This window comes from Zalophus californianus, chromosome 4 (assembly GCF_009762305.2).
Source record: "Zalophus californianus isolate mZalCal1 chromosome 4, mZalCal1.pri.v2, whole genome shotgun sequence".
Classification (NCBI taxonomy): Eukaryota; Metazoa; Chordata; class Mammalia; order Carnivora; family Otariidae; genus Zalophus; species Zalophus californianus.
In genome coordinates this window covers 134,086,378-134,098,286 of record NC_045598.1, presented here as the reverse complement: position 1 = coordinate 134,098,286, position 11,909 = coordinate 134,086,378, and the positions used below count along the sequence as shown (strand labels likewise).

General features: G+C 35.5%; 1 protein-coding gene across 5 annotated transcripts in view; it reads right to left on the bottom strand.

Moving 5' to 3' along the window:
* Positions 1-1,796: 1,796 nt before the first annotated feature.
* Positions 1,797-11,909, bottom strand: part of HNF4G (hepatocyte nuclear factor 4 gamma) — a 129,793-nt gene continuing 119,680 nt past the window's right edge. For all 5 annotated transcript variants that reach the window (XM_027602061.2, XM_027601906.1, XM_027601820.1 and 2 more), the window contains 5 exons: positions 11,716-11,803; positions 8,830-8,982; positions 8,255-8,491; positions 7,204-7,326; positions 1,797-3,183 (listed from right to left, as the gene is read on the bottom strand). In XM_027602061.2, coding sequence (XP_027457862.1) covers positions 3,062-3,183; positions 7,204-7,326; positions 8,255-8,491; positions 8,830-8,982; positions 11,716-11,803 — 723 coding nt within the window. In that variant the 3' untranslated portion in view covers positions 1,797-3,061. The remainder of the gene's footprint in view (positions 3,184-7,203; positions 7,327-8,254; positions 8,492-8,829; positions 8,983-11,715; positions 11,804-11,909) is intronic.

Genomic DNA, 11,909 nt, shown 5'->3' with positions numbered 1-11,909 from the left:
GGTTACCGTGGTCACGGTAGGAAAGTTCATTGATTTATTCAGTAATTGTTGATTCTCAGAGTTTCCATGTCTGGGTAGGTAGATAGAATTGCCTTTGTCCCTCCTATCCAGTTGCATCCTCTCCACCCAAGGTGTTGCCTTCTACTTAGATATGCCTATGTATTTCACAACCTCAATTATATGTAAGGAAGAATCTGGGGTGGGGAGATGGTGCGGAGGGCATGTTGTAGGGGGGAAGTTACTATTGAGTTGAGTCCTTTCTTTTATATAATTATTACAGTACTCTGAAGGTAAGATCTCTCATCTCTCCTGTAACTGAATACAACTCTCCCAGTCTGGAAATTGCTGTGGCCCAGACCCTCTTTCACTGATGAACCTATCTGCCTCAAGGGCAATCAGGTGACTCACACCATGAACCCCCTGCAGTGGGTCACTATTCTAGCTCCTTATGTCCTTTGATTTGACTTTCATTGTTTGTCACGTGCTCTTCTCTTGGTCTTAGCCTCTCCTGTTACAACTTTGAAGTTTTTGAGGGCCCTATTTGTGGAATTTCATATCACTTTCACTGAAGCACCATTACGCTTGTGGTTAGTCACGGAGAAGTCTGCATTTCTTTTACTCTGATGTCATCTGCCTCATATTTTGCAGAAAAAGAATTGAAAATTTCAGGACATGTATAGATTTTTCTTACTCTTAAAAAGTCTTTCTCTGGGCAGTTCAGCAAGATCTTGGAGGGAAGGAAGGGACGTAAGTTAAAAAGATTTGCTCAAATGCCCAAGCTGAAATAGATGTCAAATTGCACTCGAGTATAGAGTACAATAAAACTTATTATTAATACATGCAACGTTTTTTCTTTATTCTAAGTTGCGATCCTCCTGTGACCTAGAGCAAGAAAAGGAAATTCTTTTCTGAATTTTTCTATACAATCAGAGTATATTTTTTATATTCTCCACAAAAATGTAAAAATTATGTTTCATATTTTAAAATAGGGTAGGCGATTATTTAAGTAGTAACTACTAAGCAGTTTAAAATATACTGATTTATAAAAATGGGGAGAATATGGTAGGAGTTGAGTGTTTGCACAGAGATAAGGTCTAAAACTGAAAAAAAAATTGAAAAAATATGATATAAACTAATGCTTTCAAACTATGGAGAAAAATACCAGATAAAACAGCCACAATATTTGAGTATTTTTACTGAAGGATAGAATGTGGGGAAGAGGGCAGTGGTCAAATGGGAGTACTGCAGGTTTTCACAATAAACCTTAAGTATAATTTGTGTTTTTACATGATGTAGACACATTACCCTGATAAAAGTAGAAATTTCATAAAAGAGTAGAATTTCATAAAAATAAAACTTACTGGTCTTCATATTTTAAGAAATTTTACGAAGAAGCTTTAAATATGAATGGAGGACAAAGACAATTAAAACATCTAGGTTAAAAAGGTATTGCCAAAAACAATAAGAACAAAAAAAAACAAAAACCAAACAAACACCACAAAAAGTATTGCCAGAGTACAGGTATACAACATGTAAGCCAGGCTCACTCATTTATTTTAATTACTGTCACAAAACTGTCAAGAAAAACTACATAATAAAGTGCAAATATGAGTATGCGCCCTTCAATCAGCATCAAATTTCTATGATTATTTGGAGATGTGCTAATTAATTTTGCTCTGGCTTCTAAACACCAGTATTGGTAAACTCTATATGAATTTAATTAAATGTCCATATAAAAGATATTATCAATAGCTCTAAAATTACAAAATCATTTTAAACAATAATGAAGCACCTACTTCAGGTTTTTTCTCAATTTTTATTTAGAAAGTTCAGTGAAACAACATATCACAGTTTAGAAATATTTTAATCTCACTATAATTTAACACTTACAAAATTTAGTAAACTTTGATTTTCAACAATAAAATTTATAAAAATAATTTTACATTTATAAAATGAATCACTATTTCACAATAAATTATTCATATTTATTACCTAAAAAAAGTTTTGTGCTATATAAAAGCAATAAGTTTCGTTATCAATATTTGGAAAATATGCTGAAAACTTCCATTCCTCTTTGTCCAGCATTTTTGGCAGTTAAGTATACAAAAATATTATATTAAAAATTCCCTGACCATAGTTATTAAAACAAAATCGTTAGCAATAATTTCCAAAACAAACTTGTTTAGTAAGTGTATGCAGATAAGTTAAAGGGCTCGCTAAAAATGAATCTCCCTGGGAACCGGATGCGAGCACACGCTAAGTTCTAGTCAATGGATGACTACTTCTAGATTGTTTTAGGACAGAAAATCAATGTCTCTTGGTGGAGCCACTGTTTTAAGGTTTTCCTTTTTTTTTTTTTAACCATTTATCCTATGTCCTAACCGGTAAAGCAAACATGTTTTATCTCAAGATACATCTTCAAATAGAGGCAGATTACAAGGACTAGCCAGTCATCCTTGGAATGGCTACTTATGATTTCCTAAGCTAAATATAGGCATATTTAACTGTGAGCCAGAAAGATGCTTCTTAGCCACAGGATATCCAGAAGCGATTCTTCTTCAAAGAAATATTTCCTGTTCTATAGCAACTGCTTTAATTTTCTAATTTGCAAGTTTAAAACTGACAAAAAAAAAAACACCTTGGTTCATTTTACATTAATCTGGAGTTGCTGATCTACTGTTCTGGTCAAAAAAAGAACACTTAATTCTGCATCACATCACAATGAAGCAATTATTTACAGATTTAAATTAATATCAAGACAAACAAATGAAAGTAGTACATAAGATTCAACTAGTTCAGGAACAGTGCAAGGGAAGGAAGCTGGAAAAATACACTATACAAACATATGGAAACTCAGATATATACTGCTTGTATTGGCAAGTTTTAAACAATAGTGACAACAAACAAAATGAGACTATAAACAAAAAAAAACAGGATACCATCTTATAACAGCACCATGAAGAAACCTTGGCCAAGAGTTTGCCGAAAGTACTATCCTGAGTTATTTCAAGACCAACAAGCTTTCACATTTACGAAGTGCCGCTCAGGAGTAAACACATTCTCACAATTGCTTTTGTTTGGAGAGAGGCTGGTGTGAAATCACTGAAGCTTGGTTGGCGCCTATTTTGTACTGTTCTTGTCCAGAGCCTTGTGGTGGGGAAGGGAGTGGGGTCTCAGGAGTTGCTAAAAAAGAAGCAGAGAATTGTACATGACGGTGACCGTCACCCTGGCTCAACCCAGGAAGTCCTTCATGACACCAATATGCACTATTTTATTTTGGAGATTTTTTTAAGATTTATTTATTTATTTTGGGAGAGTGAGAATGAGAGAGAGAGAGAGAGAGAGAGCAGATGAGAGGGGGGAGGGTCAGAGGGAGAAGCAGACTCCCCGCCAAGCAGGGAGCCTGATGCGGGACTCGATCCTGGGACTCCAGGATCATGACCTGAGCTGAAGGCAGCTGCTTAACCAACTGAGCCACCCAGGCGCCCTATTTTGGAGATATTTTTAAAAGATTATATATAAAGTAGGATTATCTAATACGTTATGAGCTCGTTGAGGTCCTATTGGAATTGCACTGCCTTCTGAACTCCCAGATAGCATTCAAATGGAATAGAGCATGCTTGAACATCTTAAAAGTCACTTAATAGTCTCTTAAAAGTCACTTCCTGCCTTTCTTAATAGCATTTATGAGCATTTCATTCTCTTACAGACCTAGCAGAAAAAAAGTCAATAGAAAGAATTAACAGAAGGCTAGTTTTTTTCTCAAATCTTAGAAAACAACTTCACATTTTTGCAATAAAAAATGCACATAAAATAAAATATATTTGGTTTGGATTCCACTAACTCAAACATATTATATGACATAAAAAGTTAAGATACTTTTCAAGTGCTTTGAAACCTATATCGTAGGTAAAGGCATCTGAAAATACTGGCTTTTTTGCTTCAAAATTATTGTTACTGTTGAGCTCATCTGTCTCTTCCCCATCAATGCAAAGAGCAAGCCCAAGTAATTGAAAAACAAAGTTACAGTTTGAATACTTCATTGTTTAGAATAGTATATCCTCCTATTGCAAACTTTTACTATATTATAAAATAATCTAGGAACTATTATAGATTTTTAATTTTAAAAAACTTGAAATATTTTAACATTCACATTTATTATCATTCCACATATTTAATAGAACATGTTTGATGATCATACTGAGGCATTTCAAACTTTATAGATTTTTTTCTCCAAAATATCTTTTAAAAATTCTATATAAAAATAAGAAAAGTTCCCTTTTGCCTGATTTTCTTTGATGTATTAACTTCATATTATTAAATATGATTTAGCAATTATTAGAAACAACATTTTTAGATACAGTTTAATTGACAAAAGAATAATCATATTTGCTTTAAAAAATTATTTCTGGATATTTGGGATGAATCTAAGACCACAGTGGCCTGCTCTAAAAGGCCAGGAAAACACATATGAACTTAAATTTTTCTGTGTGTATGTGTTTAATGTTTTGCTTTGCATGAAACAAATGATTCTTATAAATATTATGTTGAGAGAGAGAGAATAAAAATGAAAAATAGGATGTGATTTTAAAAAGATTAGGGTCAGTAAATATGCTTTAAAAAATAGTAGAAAACTAGCATTTAAAAAGTAAAAGATTCAACCACCAGCAGAATTGTTAAACTTTCTTGCCAGTTGATGCCTATAATGTTTAATATGCTGTTAATGTGTTTTATTTTCTGAGTTTATGAATAACTGATCTCTACAGAGATGGTAATGGGCTTGCCTCTCTGTTCTTGGCTATGAAATGAAAATGGTAACATTTGCTTTACAAGGATGGTCCCCAATTAATGTCTTTCAAGTACATTTATATCCACAGGTTAAGTATGTCATCCTATTTCCATAATTTGTATATTTTTCTAACAACTTTGCTTCTGCCTCTATCATATATTCAAAGAACTTTGTGTTTCAGACACAATTTACACACGGGTTTCCCAGTGCTTGTATCTAAGGGATAGCAGTGGTAATAAGTATTTCTGTGGCTTCTACTTTTCTTATCACTAGGTAGCAGTGAGATTATACTCACTAAGTTGGTTACATTTCATTGAACATTTCCATGAAACCACATTATAACTAGTTATTAAGGGCTACTGTAAAGTCAGTAGGTAATACAGGTATGCACCATAATTATATGACAAGAGCTCAAGGAATCTCGGTGAGTTAGCTGGTTTAATGTTAAGAGGAGATAGATCAGGGCGCCTGGGTGGCTCAGCTGGTTAAGTGTCTGCCTTGGGCTCAGGTCATGATCCTAGGGCCTTGGGATCTAGATGAAGCCACGCATCAGGCTCCCTGCTCAGCGGAGAGTCTGCTTCTCCCTCTTCTTCGACCCCTCCCCCCTGCTTGTGTGCTCTCTCTCTCTCTCTCGAGCTCTCGAGCTCTCTCTCTCTCTAAGAAATAAATAAATAAATAACATCTTTTAAAAAAAGAGGAGATAGATCAAAAGCAAATCTGGTATTACTTAGTATAAATTCAGAAACAATTCTAGAAATTTTGTCAAATAGAGATTTTTATCTCGGGGGTAGCTTATAAAAATAGAATTTGTGTTAAATCTGCAATACTATCAGATTAATTTAGCTACTAACCCCTACTTTGTATAATCATTTTAATTCCAAAGAGCTTTCCCAGAGGCCCTCACTTTGCACAAATCTGACCTGCACAAATTTCAGTTATCACAGCTTGGCTAAATAGCACCAGTCCTGCAAAAACATGGTTTGAATTTCAGTGAGCACGGTAACTCATTATTAACTGTGAGTAACTGCATACATACAAACTTCACTGCTAACTCTTCGGTCTACATTAATTACCTCGATAACAGAGGTGCATTATGATCAGTGACCAATCACATCACATCTTTAAGTTTATCTGCGACTGGTCACTGAATATATTTTATTCAGTTCATGTAACTGACAACTTAAGTGTGTAGCTGTCTTGCCTCCTTGTCTCCTAGTGATAAATTCTCATATTCTCATGACATTTTGCAAAAAATGGATAAAGCAAAATTGGCAAAAAAAAAAAAAAAAAAGAAAGAAACAAGAAGTGATCATGCAGGAAGTGAATGGAGCATGCTGGAGTTACAGAATGAGCTGCTCCTGGGAATGCAGACACTGCTGCTGTCTGCGTCTCTAAATCTGCATTCTGGAGCTTAGTGAAGGAAAACTGATGGACGTTAGTGAAGAAACTGATTGTGTTGAAAAGGATGAAGATGTCCCAGAGGAAGTGAAACCTGTAAAAAACCTTCACATTAAATAGGTTCTCAGGGACATTTCAGACATGGAAAGTGCAAAGGGTAAAATGTTGGAAGCTGATCCAAACTTCTAAAAGAGGAAAATTCATCAAGGCATAGAAAAGATGCTCGCTTCCACTTGCAAGGTAGAGGAGGAGAAGGTGGCAAGCACTGTTCAAGCTACACTTCATAATTTTTTTTTTTACACTTCATAATTTTTTAAAAGACTATTTATTTATTTTAGAGAGAAAGAGGGAGCACAAGCAATGGGGAGGGGCAGAGGGAAAAGGAGAAGCAGGCTCCCCGCTGAGCAGGGAGCCAGACGTGGGGCTGGATCCTAGGACTCCTGGATCATGACCTGAGCCAAAGGCAGACACTTAACTGACTGAGCCACCCAGGCACCCCTGCACTTCATAATTTTTTTAATGAAGAAATAAAATACGATAATTCTCAGTGAATCTAATGTTTACATTATAGTGTACACTAAATAAATATCAGGATTATTATTTTTCAATTTCCCTCTACATTTATAACCTGTAGTTAAGAGAGTTCTTAATGTTTTGGCAAACATTTTTAAAAGTCACAAGCAAACTATAATTTTCCTATTGATTATTAAGATTTCTTTGCATGGTTCCAGCTTGCACAGTCCTTCATATGGTCCTGCACTACCAGGCAAAACCGGGACTGCTGTACCTTAGAAGCACTTACGAACTCACATCCCATTTTAGGGAGCAAACTTATGCCTAAGGAGAATAAGTGACTTGCTGAATGTCACAATCTCCCACAGTTGAGTCCTAGAGAGGAAACTGTACCTAATTTTTGCAATTTCTGGACACTGATAGATTCTTTCCCCAAATTCCACTTTTTCTCAGGTAATTAAAATTAAAAATTAATATGGTTGAAAAGTAGCCCAGATACTTACAGATCTGGTCCGTATGAACCAGTGTTGACATGGGACCTAAAAGTATAGTTTGTCCAGTTAATGGATCTTGAGACAAATGTGGATGCATGGGATGATGGAGATGACTAGCGTCATTAGAAGCACCTACAGAAGATAAAAAGATGCTTGCATTAGTGATATTTGATCAAGTTTACCTGGCAACAAATGTGATTGACAGCTTGAATGTTGCTATTTTTGCAAAGTGCTTTTTGGGATTTCAAAAAGAAATTAATAGAACCGCTGCCATATTAAGGATAATGTCAGCTTTCACTGTGCTTTGGCTAGATTAATGTTGTATCATATTATGTGGTATATTAATAATGGACCTTGTGTGCCATTTCCTGGAATCATTAGGTTTGCTGCCTGTTGTTAAGGCAATTCCAAGAATCACTTACCTCAAGTTTATAGTATTTGGGATCACACTAATAGCATAAACAACTTTTATTTCAGAAAGATGTCATTAGGAACACATTAAGCACCAGAAAACTAAAACTAAACTAAAATAAAATAAAGTGATTTTACAAGGAAATTTAATCTAGATCAGAACACAAAATAAATGATTTCTTAACTTATTCCTGACATTTATTGCCGCAACAAACTCTTATTTTTCCCTTCTCATTGTGTCATGTCAATTAATTATTTCAGGAGCAAAGTGTTCATTTTTAAGGTATTTACTATAAATATTTCTAGGTTATGTTGCAATGCTGACATCTTTGAGCTTTTAAAGGAGTCAAGGCTTAGAAAAATACAATCCACCCCAAGGAGTACTAAAAATTGGAAATATATTTCTATTTACCATATTTGAAAGGATAAAAACTAGGGCAAGAGGAACTGTGTGGCACAAAGATGGTGGAGACTAGGAAGAATGAGGATTTCAATACATTCAAGTACTTTTGTCTCCAACCAGTGGGTTTTGCAGGCTTTCTAAATGTAAAAAATTGAGTTCATTAAGTCACGGACAAAAAATAAGTAGGTCAACCTTGTACAGAGTGGGATGCTAATAAATAAAATGGAAATTCTTAAATGTACTCACCACCCAGTAACATTTCTTGAAGTAGATTGTCAATTTTAACCATCCCAAAAAGTTTAACGAACTGTATTTGCTCAATCATTTGCCAAGTGATGCTCTGCAGCGTGGGCAGGAGCAGAAGTAGCTCTCCAAACCTCCCCCGGGAGTCGTACTGCCTGTCGTTGATGTAGTCCTCCAAACTGAGCTGCACTTGGAACCGCATGTTCTTAATCTTTACTGGATCACTTAGCCCTTTTGCATCTATAAAAAAGGAAGAAAATGGGCAATCTAAAGATTTAATCTTACTAGAGTGTTAGAGTAAACATTCTTTTTTTTTTAAAGATTTTATTTATTTGAGAGAGAGAGAATGAGAGACAGAGAGCACGAGAGGGAAGAGGGTCAGAGGGAGCAGCAGACTCCCTGCTGAGCAGGGAGCCCGATGTGGGACTCGATCCCGGGACTCCGGGATCATGACCTGAGCCGAAGGCGGTCGCTTAACCAACTGAGCCACCCAGGCGCCCCTAGAGTAAACATTCTAATATGAAATAATATTCACTTTTCATTATCATTATTTTTTTAATGGAATTCTGAAAACAAACCTGGATCAAAAAATACGATTGCCTTCAAACAAGCATATTCATTGTCATCAATCTGAATTTCTTGAAATGGTCGTACCAGCTCGTCTAGAACCCGGTTGGCCACACGGCTGATCTCAACTTCACTGCTGTTGCGGTGAATTACATAGTTGTTCCCTAGGAAAAAAAAAAAAAAAAGGTCAGCCACCCCTCAACAAAAGATCGTCAGATGTGATTAGTTTTTTACAAATCGATGTTTTAAATGCCTCTTGCCTTGAAAGAGTAGTTACAGTACTTCCTTTCAGTAGTGTTAGGTTAGTTATGTTAGAAAAACTTAAGAACACGTCAAGGATCAATGACATTGATAATATGATCACATGCATTTTAACAGCCTCAGTCACTAGTGATAACACGAAAGTACAGACCAATAACAAGCTAATAATTGACAAGGGAGAAACAAAATATAATGATTAGCCTTCCACTATGTCAGTTATCTATTAGTGTCTTACTCATTAATGAGCGTAACACAAAACCTAAAGAAACTTTCTTGCTTACACTGGATAAAAATAGGACTCCTTTAGTGGTCTACGTATACGTAGTTGTAATAACTCTTGAGACACAATTTTAACAAGTCTAAGTAGATGAATTCAAGGAAGTCCAGAAATTGGATAGAGACTAGACTACCTAAACCCTAAGGACACTCTAATTTAGAAAGTCTCTGGCTATAATAGACAACAATGACAAAAGCTCCTAAGATAACAGCTAGATTGTTATTTTCCGGTTTTATAAAAAGCAGAACATTCTGAATTCTTTCACTGCAGGCAAAGATAATCCTCAGTACAACATGTGTGAAAGAACTCAAAAAATGTAACCTTGCTCTTCTTATGAAAATTTAGTTTACCTAATTTTTCAAGGTAAAACAATTTAGAATTAGGTAGCAAAGACATTTGGGTTTTTACGTATATAGTATTCATCTATAATGAGAACATTATTATAGCAGTCTTCTAAAGGCAAGAGAGTGTTTAACAGAATCTAAAGCATAGTCTCTGCAGTCACATTATGTGGTTTAGAATCCTGGCTCTATTCCTTACTAACTTTGTGACTTTAGGTAAACTTTCTCTGCCTGCATTTCGTCACCTACAGAGTAACAGTACCTACCCCTTAGGGTTATCAGGAGGATTACAAGAGATAGTGTGTATTTACATGTAAAGCACTTAAAACAATGCATCTTACATAGTATGTCCTCAACAAATATTAGCTATTGTTATATTACATTCAATTTATTTCTATTTTGGGACATAACATCTATCACAAAAATAGAATAAATAATCTGGTCATCATTTCATACAGCCAGAGAGGGGTGGAGGTAATAATCATTACAGGGATCTCAACTCTCTCAACAAGAAACCTAATTTGAAAGGTAAAGTAAGTGGGGGTGGGGGGGAGATTGGAGCAATTACTTAAGGAAAACAAAAGCTTTCCCTTCTGTCTTATCCCCCCTTCAACATGCCATCCTACTTTGCTTCTTCCAGCACTGCTACTTCACTATCAGAATTTTCAGACACCATCACCAAATTATTTTTTTTAACTTGGGATTTTGCATCATACGTAAGCAATGATAACATAGGAAACAAACATGTCCTTGAAAGCGTATAAAACAATACAATTACACGTATTAAGTAGACACTGAAGGAGTGAGAAACAACACTGAAACTCCAATAAAGTGGTCACACAAGTCACTAATTCTTCGTCCTGATATGATTCAAACATGATTCAATACTACGTTTATTGAGCAACATTTCTTTTTTATTTTTTAAATCTTTCTCAGTTTTCGTGAGAAATCATTGACATATATCACTATATAAGTCTAAGGTGTACAGCACGATGGTATAACTTACATATATTGTGAAATGATTGCCACAATAGATGCAGCTAATGTCCATTTTCTCATCGATACAATAAAATGAGAAGGAAAAAAATCCCCCTGTGATGAGAATGCTTAGGATTTACTCCCTTAACAATTTGCCCACATATTATACAGCAGCATTAGCTCTAGTCACCATGTCATATGCTGTATCCCTAGTATTTGTTTAACTTCCAACTGGAAGTTTGTACCTTGTGACCACGTTCTCCAATGCTTATTTTTAAATCTTTTTTTTTAAAGATTTATTTATTTATTTATTTGAGAGAGAGAATGAGATAGAGAGAGAGAGCACATGAGAGGGGGGAGGGTCAGAGGGAGAAGCAGACTCCCTGTTGAGCAGGGAGCCCGATGCGGGACTCGATCCCGGGACTCCAGGATCATGACCTGAGCTGAAGGCAGTCGCTTAACCAACTGAGCCACCCAGGCACCCCTTATTTTTAAATCTTAATGCACCTTGAAGGTCTCAATGCCCTCTAAAGTTCCTTGCGATCAAGTCAAGGAAAGATAGGGCCTTGAGTGAGGATACAATCAATTAAATCCAATTTGTGAAGTGAGAGTACCATTTGACAGTGTCTGTGAATGCTTGGTGCATACAGAATAGACCCCGTGTAAGGATAAAGCATGCATAATTCCTTTTTTTTTTTTTGAACAGAAAACATACAAATGATTTCTATTTCATTCATTAGTTGACTACTAAGATGAAACACTCCAACAATGTACAAGAACTTCCCCGCCCCCACTTCATTTGCTTCCTTCTTTTTAACAAAGGTCTCATGTATTTTTTAAAGTACAAAAAAGAAAAGCCACGATACTGCCTCAGAGATACCCCATCTCACTGCCGCACTTCAGATTCTGATTGACTATCACTCTTTCTATTTGAGACCACGGACTGATGAAATAAGATCGATGGATTTATCATATATCCATATTAAGTACTAAGTGGCATGCATAATTTCTTCTTAAATTAAAAAAAAAAAACAACTTACCCAAAAGCAAAATATCTTTATACACCATGGATCTCTTCGTAGCTCCAAGCAGTAAATGTTCCCCTGCGTGAGCTCTCAACAGTGCCACCTTAATGAAAAATTTCAAGTTTATCAATTAATTATAAAATATAATGATTAAAAGATGGTATAATATGTGTCTGATTAACTCAGTGTTCTTTAAGCCTGGGACCTTT